The sequence below is a fragment of the Lepus europaeus genome, chromosome 11 (assembly GCF_033115175.1).
Source record: "Lepus europaeus isolate LE1 chromosome 11, mLepTim1.pri, whole genome shotgun sequence".
Classification (NCBI taxonomy): domain Eukaryota; kingdom Metazoa; phylum Chordata; class Mammalia; order Lagomorpha; family Leporidae; genus Lepus; species Lepus europaeus.
In genome coordinates, this window is record NC_084837.1 from 10,039,133 (window position 1) to 10,053,075 (window position 13,943).

The window sequence follows — 13,943 nt, forward strand, 5'->3', positions numbered from 1 at the left end:
AGGAATGGCGCGCCTGCGCACCAGGCTCCCCGTCTCTGTTGGGGCCTGAAGCTCCCGTGGTCAATGGAAAAAAGGCAAAATGAGAACTGGGGCTCCCTGGGAGCTGCGAGCAGCCTCGGGACAGGAGGGTCAGTTCTCTGAACCACCAGCTGCAAAGATGGGTGTGCTTTTTAAAGACATCATTTTAACCGAGGTATATAACGTGTGCATTCAACAATTCACAGTGCACCGCGCCGCCGGGGCTGAGGCTGTGCGTTGGTGGGGGTGGGAGGCCCTGCGGCGCCAGGGCTGCACAGCCAGGCGCAGGCAGGGCCTCCCGCCCCTCCGCCCAGGAAGTCCCAGGGCCGCGGGGGATTTCCAGGCCGCGCAGGGCCCGGGTGGGCTCGCCGGTGGTCCTCGATCGGGCCGGGAGGGACGCGGCGGTCCTCCGTCTCGCGAGCCCAGGCCAGGCTGCCGCACTCCAGGCCGAGGCCGGCAGGCCAGCCGCCCCGAGCCCTGGAGAGGCACCGGGCCCCAGGGCGGGCGCATTCCCGGAGCGCAGCAGGGCGCACCGGCCCAAGTTGGGCGAGAAGGGCGAGCGGCGGCGGGCAGGGGGCAGCAGGTGCCGCGGGCAAACCCGCCGGGCTGCGGGGGCAGAGCGGGCGCTGAGGCCCCCGGGCCCAGGGTCCGAGCCCGCGCGGACTTCCGGGGCTCAGCGGCGGCGGCGCCCCAGGAGCTCCTCCGAGGGCCGAGTCCGAGGCTGCGGAGCGCACGGCGCGGCGGGCGGGGTGGCGGGAGGCGGGCCGGCCCCCTCCCCTGCCTCCGCGCCCGCCCTCCCTTCCTGCCGTCCTGCAGCCAATTAGACGGCCCCCTCGGGCGGGAGGCGTGGGGCGCTGCATAAAGCGGCACGGAGCTGTCACCCCGGAGCAGGCTGCGCACCGCCCAGGCCGAGCCGGCGCGCCGGGGAGTGCGGAGGAGCCATGGCCACCACCAACGGGGCCGTGGAAAACGGGCAGCCCGACAAGAAGGCTCCTGTTCTGCCGCGCCCCGTCCGCAACCTGGAGGTCAAGTTCACCAAGGTGAGGCGGGCGCTCCTCCGGCCCGACGGCTGCCCGGCTCCGCGCGGGGCAGCGGGGCAGCGGGGCAGCGGGGCCGAGGAGCCAGCAAGCGCGGGAGTCCACCCGGAGCTCCGAGCCCGCACTGGTGGCGGGGCGTCCTGGGCGGGACCCCGTGCGCCAAGCGGGCTCGCGGGCGGCGGGGCTCGGTGCCCTAAGCCTGGAAGCGGGGCGAGGCAGGCCGCCTGCTCGGCTGGCGCGCCGTGCCGGGGTTCAGCGCGGCGCAGCCCCGACGGGCCCCTGGCGGCTCGGTGGGCGGACGCAGGCGCGCGCCGCCGTGGCCCCCGGGCGCGAGGGTCCCCCGTGGACCTCCGGGGAGCGTTTCCGGGGCTGAAGGAGGCAGGCTTTGGGAGGCTCCGGGGGTGCCAGGGGACGCCAAGAGTGAGATTGAGGGCCCCGGGCTGCCAGTGGGAAACCCGGCGAGCAGGTGGTCCCGGGACACCCGCGCTTAGCCGGCTGGCCGGCAGGGCTGGAGGAGAAGAGAGGCGCTCCCCGACCAAACGCCCGCGTTGTTACCGACCAGGAGCTTGGATCCCGGCCTGGGGAAGCCGCGGGTGGCAAGCCCAGGGCTCCCAGCTCCCTGCGCTGCGGCTGGAGGCGGCCGCGCGGCTTGCGCTCGAGGCTGTGAAGGTGTGGAGCGGTGAGATCACCTGCCCCGGGGAAGCAGGAAGGCGGCGAGACCGGCGGCCCGAGCGCCGCTCCCGGGAGGACTCCCCGGGCTGCCGGGGCGCGGGGCGCTGCGGGGGCAGGGGACCCGGCGCCTCGGAGCCCCAGGCCTGGAGGCGTCCGCCCTCAGCTTTGCCCCGGCTGGTTTTTGCGTCTTATCCGTAGTCCCCAGCTCCACCAGTCCTTGGAAAATCCACGGGTCAGTTTTGCTTTCAAAAGCCCCCATGATCGCTCTCAAAGAGTTTTTAATGCTGCGGAGGAAGTGGCCGGCCACGCTGTGTGGCCTTCGGATTTTGGTCCCTTGCACTTGATCCGCGAAGTCGGTGGGTCCCACGTTTAAATCGCATGCTGTTTGGATTAGCTGCTTGCAGAAGGCTGGCCATCACGGCGAGGCAGCGCTGGGAATTCCTTTTCATGTCGTTTGGTTCCCAGTGTCGGCCCGTGCAGCTTCTGGGAACAGAACCTTCAGTTTGTCAGGATTTAGCTCCGTTCGTGCTTGGCTGCTGCTGGCCGTGGTGTTGTTTTGTTTTGTTTTTACAGAGTTCCGTGAAACTATTAGAAACCAGAAAGTAAATATGTTGTCCTTTTATGCTTGCATCCCACAAGAGCCATGCGGCCACTTAGAAGTTTGTTTCTTTCTCAATGATTCTTTGGGGTCTGTTCCAAGGGAGGATGGTGGAAGGTTCTGGGAGCTCGAGCCGCCATTGTCTCTGCCAGTGGCACATTTGGGGTTGTGTGATGGAGGCAGAGGAAAGGTAGTGGCGTGGACTGAGCTGGAGACCTGAGACCCTCAGGGGGCTCCAGCTGCCCGCACCAGGCTGCACCTTCTCACCCGTGCGGGTGATGCCGCCGCCTGCTGTGTCCCTGCCCTGGCCCACCTCTGCAGCCTGTGCAGCCGAGGCTGTCGCCGGGGGGGGGCTGGGAGCCCGGGGCAGGAGAGGCCGTGCCAGTGTTGGCCAGAGAGAGATGCAAAGTGGGGAGCGGAGGCCCAGGGCGGGCGGGCAGGCGGTGGGACAGACGGGGCACGGGGGAGCCGGGGATCTGCTTTTTCTCCAGACCGGCTCCTGGTGCTTGTCGGTCACCGACTCACCAGAGGTGGTTCCCCCAGGCCTGGCTTTGGCCTCGGCGTTGGCGATGTTCGTGAGGGGAGGGTTCCACTCGGTCCCCGTACACCTCTCAGAGGACAGCAGCCCCTCCCACGGCGCCCCTTTCTCTGCTTGCTCAAGTCCTTCGAGACATTCTCTTTAAACCTTTCTCCTGCCTTTAAACATCCGTTTTTATTATGAAAACTAAAAATCCTCCGACTATTGTTTTCTGCAGACACTCCTCCTGGGTTTAGCTCAGGAGTCCCGTGGAAGTTGCTGGAAATGGCGCCGGCAGGATTCCCTCTTGCGATCGCCATCTTCACGTCCACCCTGGGCGCGGTCCTAATTCCATGTCATTCCGTGCCTTTGGTGACGAACGAATTCCGTCCGCAGCCCAGGGCAGCCTAGCGCTGTGTGAGTTCACTTCATCCCGAGTCCCACGGCCAGGGGCACAGCCCCCTTCCAGACCTTTATCCTGCTTTGGGGTTCAAAATAATAGCCGCTCGGGCAGGCCACCTTCACAGGGGCTTCCTCACTTGCATTTCTGTTTTGTTTTGGTGGAGGGAGGCGATCAACAGGAGAAATTTGCTGAACTGGAAACATTGTGACGGGGCAATGTGGTTGGAGTCGGGCAGTCTGAATTTTGTTTTTTGGTTTTGGGTTTTTTTTTGTTTTTTGGTTTTTTTTTTTTTTTTTTTTTTTTTTTTTTTGCAGTTGCTGGTTAGAAAGGACTCGGTCAGTGTCGCACGCAGCTCAGTAGTGTTTTTCCTCTTGAGCCTGCTTGGAGATGCAGCATCCCAGGCATCCATCCCGTCGCTGCGATCTGTTCCCATCCCCCTAACTTCCAGTCCCCACTGCCACCTTGGAACTGACACCAGGCAGGACCCAGAATCAGCAGTTTTCCCTGACAGTCTCTATTAGCCAACCCACGAAATTTCATCTGCCTGCAAATGGGCCTCTCTGGCTGGCTGCAGTGTCCGCCCCGCACTAACTAAACTCCTCGCTCCACTCCCCTTGGCCGAGTGATTGCTTGCTGGATGGCAAAAGTGAACTCTTGGATTGGGTTTCAGCTGGAAGAATAAACCTGTAATCGTAGCCTGGCCTTTTCCTCCTCGTGTCCCCGGGGGCCTGGGCTCACATGGCGGGCTCTGGGCTTCCACAGAAATCAGACCGGCGCTTCCCACTGGTGCCGGCCACGCTCAGCTTCAGATGCCAAATGGGGCACAGGCATTCTCTGCCCACCTGCCCAGCCGGAGCCTGCCTCTGCCAGGGTGCCCATCAGCACACCGGGTTTCCTCTGCCGCGGGCTGCAGCGTTTACACGAGAGAGCCCAGTGCACAGAACGAAACCAAGCCGCGCGCTCTCAAAGAAGACCCGACTCCTCTCTTCTCTGTTGTCCCTGGGGAGCCGAGTGTGCGGTCTCACAACCACTGAAATTCGCCCTTTCCTGACCCAACCCTCTTCAACAATTCCAAGAGAAGCAAAATAAAGCCAGGAGTGTGTGCAGGGGTCTGGTGAGCGTGTCCTTGACCTGGCCACGTGGAGCCGCGTGTTCGTGGGTGGAACGGAATCCTCCCGGTGCGCACGAGCAGTCTGCAGCCGGGGTCTTTCTGCAGTTGTGGGGTGGGTGTTGTGAGGCCAAGGCGCTCCCAGGGGTGCAGCAGGGACGCACTTGTGCTGGGCCGGGCGGCCAGCCGGCCTCTGGGCCGTGGGGCGTGCTGAGGGTCTCGGCTCTGCCCTGTGCTCCTGCTCCGGAAGCTGTCTCCTACCAGGCAGGTGGCCCTGAGAGTAAACCAGGAGTAGACGCCGCAGGCAGCCCGCTGCGTGGTCTTTGTAACTCGAGTTTGTCCGTGGCGGCTTTTCTTTTTCTTTTTCCAACATCCTTGTTCTCTGGAGAACGGAGGCTCCCTGGGAAGAGGGTTCCTGGGGCATTCCTTGGGTCCCGGCTGTAAGTGGTGTTTGCTCCATCCTGAACGCGTTCCAGCCTCCTCGCACTGGCTTTCTCAAGCCCGGGAGGAACACACACATTATGAAGGGAGGCAGTGGCAGGGTGCAGGCCGGTCGGTCGGGACTTGCGGCTGTGGCGGGGGTCTCCCGCGGAGGGGCTCCTTGGCAGTGTTGCTGGGGATGCAACAGATGCGGAACTGTGCTCACTGCTTACCTGCCCGGCGACACAGGCGTGCACAGGTAGTCTGTTCCATCCTTCCCGAGAGTCTACGAGGGTGTCAGTGTCCATTGCCAGCCTGGATTTAACGACTTGGCTCAACGATCCCTCTGTGAATCCATGTTCTCGCGAGAGATAAAAGTCCTAACCATAAAATGAAACAACCCGAGTTTTACTGTGACAAGCCCCCGAGTTCTAATTCTGAGGCTGCTCTCTCGGTGAGAGCCCTGTGCCCCCTGCCTCTCCCCTTCTCCGGCATCACCCCAGGGTGCGGAAGGGGAGGGGGCGGTGGGGAAGGCAGACAAGACGTTACCTAAGGACCTGAGCATGTTGAAATTATATGATTTTGATTTAAACCTAATTCGTTACACTTCCCTTCCTGGTTAGATATTTATCAACAATGAATGGCACCAATCCAAGAGCGGGAAGAAGTTTGCCACGTACAACCCCTCGACTCTGGAGAAAATATGTGACGTGGAAGAAGGAGATAAGGTGCGTGCTTTTGCTGTTCCTCTGAGCAAGCCGATGGTAGATAACCACGGGGTACGGACGTGCGTGGCTGAGCCGCGAGACAGAGCCGGCGCACACCCGGGGAGGGCCTGGGCCAGCTGCAGGCGTGCGTCCGCCTCGCCCCAGAATGGGATCAATTATCCAGGGCCCTCTGCAAAGAGACGCTCTCCTGCTCTCCTTTGATGGATGTCTCGGCATCTCCCGGGATGACCTCAGCCTCCCCCGCGCACGGCCGAAGGGAAGGTTTTTATCAATCACTTGAACCCAGAGGCACGGCGGAGCCTTTCCAGAGAGCCTTTCCCAAGGCAGCATTTTGAAACACTTAAAAAGTAGACTTCGAGGAGGAAGCAGCCTGGCCGCCCAGGGACGGAGCAGCGATGATGTCTCGGGTTCCCAGATTCCCTTTCTCCTGGCCTTAGCATGATCTCGTAAAGCCGCCGTGGCGTGTGTAGCACCAGTTGCCGCAGCTAGGGGGTCCGTGTGGTGACACAGACGCTAAGGGACCTCGGGGTGCGTCCCTTACGCATTCCCAGGCCGTGGCTTGTATTCCAGATGCAGGGGAGAGGTGAAACTCTTCTGCAGAGGAAGGCAGACGGGACCGTGGCCGCCGCCTCCTGAGCTCGGGGCAGGGCGTGGTGCTCGCCGGAGACCGGGTTGGTGGTGTTGGATGGGGGCGCGGGTCTGCATAGGCAGCAGGCCTGGCTTTTACTCCACCAGGGCCATCTCGTGGGCAACGTGTGGTGGCCGCACCTGTGCACACACCCCTCTGTGTGCAGCGCCTCCTGCTAAGCTCTGTCCCAGGGGAAGTCGCACAGGGACTCGCACACAGGAGGGAGGGTGGGGGGCACTGTGGGAGCCCTGAGCTCTGGTTGCTCCCTTGGTCTCAGTGACTGCTCTGAGTCCCTGGAGACAGGGGCTGCCCTGTCCCCTGTGGCCCTGTCCCCTCCACCCCAGAGCCTGGGACAAGGAATTCAGTGGCCCGACGTTCCCCTTCCCACGCACAGCCTCGGTGGTGTCTCCGTCCTGGCTGGTGTCCGGCGCCGGCTGCCGGCTGCACCTCCCTGGGGAGAGAGTCCCCGAGCGGCCTGTGGAGCCTCCAGAACCTCAAAGCCTATTTTTCTGCTCATGGCAGGGAGGTGGCAGCACTCAGAATGGCTGCCGAGTCCGTCCCGTTAGGAGTGAAGTTCCATTGGAATTCTTCTGTCGGGGCACCAGAGGTCCAGTTCCTGGTCCACAGAACGATGTGACAGTCCGGTCCCCACAGGCTGGGTGAGGCTGGAGGCAGAGAAGCCTCTGTGTGCCACCCTGTGCGCCCACTGTTCCAGTGTGGTCCATTCTGCCATCAGCCAAGCTCAGATTCCCCGCCCTTGTCTCAGTCTGATTTGTGAGCGGCAGGTGTGGCCTGGCCGAAGTGAGGCAGGACACACCAAGTTTTCATCTTGGGTCCCCAAGAAGCATCCTCAGGGCCGGTGACTTTGGGAGAGGTTTTAGGGCATTCCTGGAATCAGAGAGAAGGTTAGCGCTCAGCCCGTGTAGAGATCCTGTGAAAGGGATGAGGGGGAGGCTAAGGAAAAGTCACTCCCGGCCCCGAGCGGTTTCTAAGCCGGCTCTTCGCTCTGCGCCGCCGCAGGCCGGAGCCCCCGCTGCTCTGGGCTGCAGGTGTGCTCCCGGGTGACACGTGTCTCTGTTCTGGCCTCTCAGCCCGACGTGGACAAGGCCGTGGAGGCCGCACAAGCTGCCTTCCAGAGGGGCTCCCCATGGCGCCGGCTGGATGCGCTGAGCCGCGGCCGCCTGCTGCAGCAGCTGGCCGACCTCGTGGAGCGGGACCGCGCCGTCCTGGCCGTGAGTACACGCACCAGGGCCGGTGTGGGATGACAGCCTGTTCCCCGGGGGCGAGGGAGAAAGATGGATGGTGGCGCTCGCGTGCAGGCCTCTGAGGCCTGGCTCCCTGGCACCGCCTGGCCGGGCGGCTGCACTTGGTCCTTTCATTCTGAAGCCAGAGCCTTGTCCCCTGCAGCTCGGCTTCCAGCTGCCTGGAAGTTCGGTGGCATCGGTGGTTCCCAGAGGCGGGATGCGCCCGCCGTCCCTGGGGGCTGGGCCGACGCCTGGCCCATCCTGCACATTTGTGCACTGCATGTTTTTCTTTTCTGCCAGGAACCCCTTCAGTGTACCCTCACCCTAAGTGCAGTGGCTCCCCCCTCACCCATGCCGTCGCCTTCTGAGGCTTTAGTTACCCACGGGTAATGGTGGTCTGAAAATACTGGAAGGAAAATTCCAGAAATAACAACCTATATGTTTTAAGTGACTTTGATGGCAGTGCGTTGTCATAGTGACTTTATTATTGATTATTATCATTAACGTTTTAGCTGCCTCACTTATACACCAAGCTTCATCGAGGGCGAGGATTTAGCCTAGTGGTTTAGATGCTGGGGAAGACACCTGCTTCCTGTATGGGAAACCTGGGTTCAAGGCCAGCTCTGGCTCCCGGCTCCAGCTTCCTTCTAAGGCCGACCCTGGCAGGCAGCGGTGATGGCTCAAGTCCTTGGGTGTCTGCCATCTCCTGACTTTGGCTTGGCCCAGACCCAGCCAATGCAGGCATTTGGGGAAGTGAACCAGTAGGTGGGAGCTCTTCCTGTCTGTCTGTCTGTCTCTGTGCCTCCCAAGTAAATAAGTTTTTAAAGTTTAGAATAAGACTACATCAGCTCTCACAGCTGTGCTTCTATGTTATACACATTTTCCTCAAACTATTTGAATACGCTGAATTTTGGGGCCAAAATAAACTTATCTTTTCGTTCCACCTTCTGTGACCTTCTGGAAGTCCCTGTACATGTGCAGGGAAAGCACATGTGTGTCTGTGGGACTTGGAGCCTCCCGGGTTCAGGCTCCGTGGATAAGAGGGCCCTGCAGTGACATGTTCAGGAAGCACAGGTGGAACGTGCTGGTTCCATTTTTCTTACACGTATGAAAATAAAATAAATGCCACCATTTAACATAGGAAAAAAAAAAAGCCTTGTATAGCCCAACGTCATTCTCATATCAGCCCTGAACTGGGCAGTGTCAAGTGGTCAGAAACAGCTCAGCACGTGAAAGACCTGAGTTTAGATCCCAGCTCTGCAGCTTGCCAGCTGTGTGGCTTTGGACAAATTGCTTAACCTCTCTGCGACTTATTTCTCTGTGAAACATGTCATCACTAATGATACATAGCTGCCGTGAGACTGAGCCATTTAAACCCATGTCGTGGAGAAGCACTAAATAGATGACTGCTATGTGCTAATAGTAACAGTTATCAAAATAAACTGGGTGAACACCCAGCTCGGCCAGTGCCTCCCAGACCCCTTAACTCCTCGGCACAGAAGGTGAACAGCAGTGCAGCCCCGCTGCCCGGGACGACGGGGCCTCGGAGGGGTTAATAAGGAGTGAATCGCACTTGGATTTTTTTTTAATTTATATATTTATTTGAGAGGCAGAGTTATGGGGGCGGGGGGACAGAGAAAGCCATCTTCCATCCACTGGTTCACTCCCCTGATGGCTGCAACAGTTAGATCTGTACTGATCCAAAGCCGGGAGCTGGGAGCTTCTTCCAGGTCTCCCACGTGGGTGCAGGGGCCCAAGGACTTGGGCCATCTTCTACTGCTCTCCCAGGCCACAGCCGAGAGCTGGATCGGAAGTGAACCGGCTTGAACCGGCTCCCGTATGGGATGCCAGGGCCTCAAGCAGAGGCTTAGCCTATCATGCCACAGTGCTGGCCTCCACAGGTGGAGGCCACCTCAGTCCTCCCCGGGCTGTGAGCTCCTTCATGACCTTGGACGGCACAGATGCCAGTTTTTTTGTTTTTTTTTTTTTTTAAAGGCAGAGTGGACAGTGAGAGACAGAGAGAAAGCTCTTCCTTTGCCGTTGGTTTACCCTCCAAAGGCCGCCGCAGCCGGTGCACTGCGCTGATCCGAAGCCAGGAGCCAGGTGCTTCTCCTGGTCTCCCATGCGGGTGCAGGGCCCAAGGACTTGGGCCATCCTCCACTGCCTTCCCTGGCCACAGAAGAGAGCTGGCCTGGAAGAGGGGCAACCGGGACAGAATCCGGCGCCCCAACCGGGACTAGAACCTGGTGTGCCGGCGCCGCAGGCGGAGGATTAGCCTGTTGAGCCGTGGCGCCGACCAGATGCCAGTTTTTAAAACTCGTTGCCAACCTTGAGGCCCAGTTTGTAGGGGATGAAATCTGCTTTTTGGTGTTTGATTTGGAAAAAAGGGTTTTTTTTTTAAATTTTTTATTTTAGAAACAAGTAGCAGAAGGGCTGCCCTTCTGAAGCATCGGTCCGGCGGTGACTTCACCGCCTTGTCCGTGAAAGGATTTAGGGGTGGGGGAGGGTGCTCCTTGGGTGCGTTTTCCCAAGGGTGCACCTGTACAGAAGCCCCAGCTCCCCTCCCTCCCGCCCTTCCGAGGTCAGCGCCCTCCCAGGAACAGCGCTCCGCTCCCAGAGCCTCTCCTTTCTTCCTGCCAGGGAAGCGGCCCCGAGTCTCAAGCCGCCAAACTGGCTTTTTCAAAAACATTTCTGTTTTCCCCTGCATGAGCTCATCCGTCTGCTATGTCCGTGTGCACTCTGAGCAGGCTGCAGAGGCTGTGCCCTGGGCACCCTCCCGCCCTGTCCCCGAGGGCAGCCGTGCAGCCGGGCCACCTTCCCCTGCAGCCCACGCAGCGTCCCGGCGCCGCTGGCTTTTGTAGCAGGGGAGCCGAGCGGGAGGCACTCCCGGCTCTGCCCGGCACGTAGCTTTCTGCCTTCCGGGCCTCGCTGCCTGCAGGAAGGAAGGCCCGGCTCTGCCACAGGGTTCCTCCATGGCCCTGTCCTTTTTCAGCCGGAGGTGAGAGGGGGCTTCTGGCCCTCATTCAGACATCCGGGCAGTTGGGTGGGGCAGTTCCTGAGCATGTCACTGTGGTTCTTCAGTGTCGAAGGGTTATCCTGTGCCCATTTCTCAGAAGGTACGATCTCGTAAAATGTCAAGGGCAACACTGGCCAGCGAGGCATGGCCGTGGGTCACTCGTGGCTAAGCTATAACAAGAAGTCGTGTCAAGGCCGGTTGCTCCCATCAACAGCTAACACTTGTCAGGTTCAGTCCTGCGCACTTACTCACCTGCCAGTCTCCTCTTTCTCTTAAAGACGTTCCTGGCTGAGTCTGTAGTGACCTTAGTCTGAGTTTTGCTTGGACAGATTCCATACAACCAAGCTGAAAAATCCGCGCTCTCACTCCAGGAAGCCAGCTTGCCCAGGTTAATAACAAAACATGGCCCGTGTCTGAAATTGCCCGCCGTGTCCTCAGCCTGTTGCAGGCGCTTGGCCTGTGGTATTTATTATCCCATTTCAGAGATGAGAAAATTGAGCCTCGGGGAGGCTGAGTAACCTGACTGAGGTGGCCCAGGCCGAGGGGGCTCCCTGTCCCCACCCTCAACCACAATGCCCCCACCAAGTGCTCCCCCAGTCCCACCCCGGAAAGGGCCAAGGCAGGCTCCAGGCTCCGTGGGCAGCTGTGCAGATGCTGTGTGGGGTGGCCCGGCCCCAGAGACCCGGGCACTGTTTGCACCTGTTAGGTAAGGCAGGCACCTGTCTGGTGTGCAAAGGGAAGAGGGCAAGAATCAAGGTCACTCTCCCTGTTGTCATCGGTGCTTTTGTACATCAGCGCACTTGGCCGTCACGTTAGCCCTGTGAGGGCCGTGCCGTGATCATTCTCATCTACAGATCAGGTATCTGAGGCCGGGAGAGACCCAGGGCCACCCAGGACCCCTCTGCTGGGGTTTGTCAGAAGCGGTTACTGCTCTAAAGCCAAGGCCATCGGACGGCCCGGGCTGCTCACCTGACAGTTGCACATAAAGCCGAGAGGTGGCCGGGCTGGGCCGTGCACACACAATCCACCCGCTGTCCCTGGAACCTGGATTTCGTTCTCAGCTTTTCTGTGCTGTAGGAGCAGGGAGAGGACGTGCCCCGGGAGCAGGCGCTCAGACACCCCGAGTTTAGTGCTTGTCCTGCCGCTGCCCCACTGCGGGGCCCTGCCCGAGTCCCTGGGCTCTGCTAGCCTCGGCATTGCACCGTGGAGTGGCAATGTCGGCGTCACGTTCAGATACGAGACCCATGCGAGTGCACCGGGATGAGAGCCGGGGACTCCCAGAGGAGGCAGGGCCCGCGTCTCACTCCATTGCCACGTCCACAGGAATCCCGCCCCGGGCTGTGTGTCCGGGTGGCCACTTCCTGCGGAGAGGGCTGACTGGCGGTCGCAGGCTGGGCTCCACTGGGGCCGCTTGTCTCAGGGACAAAGGGGTTCTCTTCAGCCCGGCTGGAAATAGAAAAGAATCCCACCATTGAGAGGCTGCACGGCCCTCCCTGGTCACCTCCCTGGGCAGTGGGGCGCGGCCCCGCATCCGGCCGCAGCCTGCACGTGGAGGGATTGTGTCTTTGTGTGGGCGCCGTGACCCTTGTGGGCACAGTCACTCTGTCCACTGTCACGCTGGCCCAGCCCGCCAAGAGGTCTTCCCTTTCTCTGTGTCCCAGAAGCCAGCAGCCCCTGACCCACCAACCCCCCAAGAGCTTCCCGGGAGTGTCCCAGCCCAGCGGTCAGGGTCATGTCACTGAGGCCACTGGGCTGGGACAAGCGAGCGGATGCCAATGTGGAAGCCTGGCCTAGCATCGGGGGGTCCTTCTGGGGAGATCCCAGCCTGGGCTCTAGCCGAACCCCAGTCTTAGGGTCAGCAAAATTGCCCTGGCCCATCTGGCCCAGGTCGCAGTCACGCGGTCTGGGGTAGCATGTGTGACCACGCGGCCTGGGGACCCGTGAGCCACCTGTGTTCCCTCCCCGCGGCCATGAACGAGAACCTGAACTGGGTGTCCTGGTGTTGCTGCAGACCCTGGAGACGATGGACACGGGGAAGCCGTTCCTGCATGCCTTTTTCATCGACCTGGAAGGCTGTATTAAGACCCTCAGATACTTTGCAGGCTGGGCAGACAAAATCCAGGGCAGGACCATCCCTACAGGTGAGCTGGTGCAGGACAGCCCCCGCCCCCTCGGCTGGGCCCCTAGGGGCTCTGTCCTCTCTGCTAGGTGACCTCGGGGGAGTCCTGCTGCCTTCCCCTCCCCCCCAGGGAGTCCTTCCAGGTCCCCCACCCACTGTGGCCCTGTCCCAGCTCTCCCCGAGCTCAGAACATCCCTTTGGAAGTTGACTCGGATCACAGCTCCATGTCATGGACAAGGCTCGGCTCCCCTCTGCGCCTCTGGACGGCCGTGGGCCACTGGGAAGCCTTGGCCTTGGGTGAGTGAGCTCCCCCTTCCTGCCACTTCTCTTGTAGATGACAACGTCCTGTGCTTCACCAGGCACGAGCCTGTGGGGGTGTGCGGAGCCATCACCCCGGTAAGTACGGCCGCTGCCCTGGACGGGTATCTGGCACTCTCACCCCAGGGCCCTGTGACCTGCCGAGCCCCCGTCTGGTGCGATTTTACCCAGTGGCCTTTGTGTTCACTGAGCATTCGTGGGGGGCAGGACGCGGGCTCTGCAGATGGACAAGGCCCCCTTCTTGCTCTCCAGGGGCTGCTCCAGGCACGCAGTAAAGGCTCTGGGGGTCCCAGCTGGAGAGGTCAGGACCCCCACCCCGGGAGGTGATCTCTCTCCGGGGCCTTGAAGCATAAGAAAGACTTGTTCAGCAAGAGAGGGTTTCTCACGCAGTGGGATCGGCTCAGCCAGAGGCGTGGAAGTGGCAGAAAAGTGGGTGTCGTCAGAGCTGGGGGAGGGCGGGGTACACATGTCGGGGGCATGGGCTCCAGAGGCCTTGAGCTGTGTGGGACTGATTCCTGTGCGACATGGGGGTACCTGCAGGTGCTCGGGGAGAGCAGTGATGTGCCCAGCAGTGATGTGCCTGGGGAGCCCCAGGCCTCTAGTGACAGCCGGGCAGGATGCCGGGGAGATGGCAGGAAGTGAGGGCTAGAAAAATGCTTTGTGGAGGCCAGCATGATGTCAGCCGCACAGCAAACACCCCTGCAGGGAGACAGCACCCACAGCAGAGTCCTCTTCGCCAGGGCGACCCGGCAGCATCTCCCAGGACATAGCTCTGACTCGTGCACACTCCTACACTACCCCTTAAGCCCCTCAAGGCTGGTGTCCTCCACCGGGACCTCGCCGGGCACCTGGGACAGGGTCATGGGGTGGCCCCGGTGCCAACATCCTTGTGCTCTGTCTCAGTGGAATTTCCCGCTGCTGATGCTGGTGTGGAAGCTGGCGCCCGCCCTGTGCTGTGGCAACACCGTGGTTCTGAAGCCGGCCGAGCAGACACCCCTCACCGCCCTGCACCTCGGCTCTCTGATCAAAGAGGTGAGACCCCTGCAGAGGAGACGCGGGAGCCAGGCAGTGGCCGCTGCTCCCGGAGGCGGAAGGGAGTGAGTCCCTGTGCTGTGCT

At 61.0% G+C, this 13,943-nt stretch overlaps 1 protein-coding gene across 1 annotated transcript in view; it reads left to right on the plus strand.

Moving 5' to 3' along the window:
- The first annotated feature begins 959 nt into the window (after positions 1-959).
- The window catches only part of ALDH1A3 (aldehyde dehydrogenase 1 family member A3), a 32,695-nt gene continuing 19,711 nt past the window's right edge, over positions 960-13,943 (plus strand). The window contains exons 1-6 of the mRNA XM_062204551.1: positions 960-1,058; positions 5,397-5,501; positions 7,221-7,361; positions 12,401-12,530; positions 12,843-12,904; positions 13,730-13,858. Coding sequence (XP_062060535.1) covers positions 960-1,058; positions 5,397-5,501; positions 7,221-7,361; positions 12,401-12,530; positions 12,843-12,904; positions 13,730-13,858 — 666 coding nt within the window. The remainder of the gene's footprint in view (positions 1,059-5,396; positions 5,502-7,220; positions 7,362-12,400; positions 12,531-12,842; positions 12,905-13,729; positions 13,859-13,943) is intronic.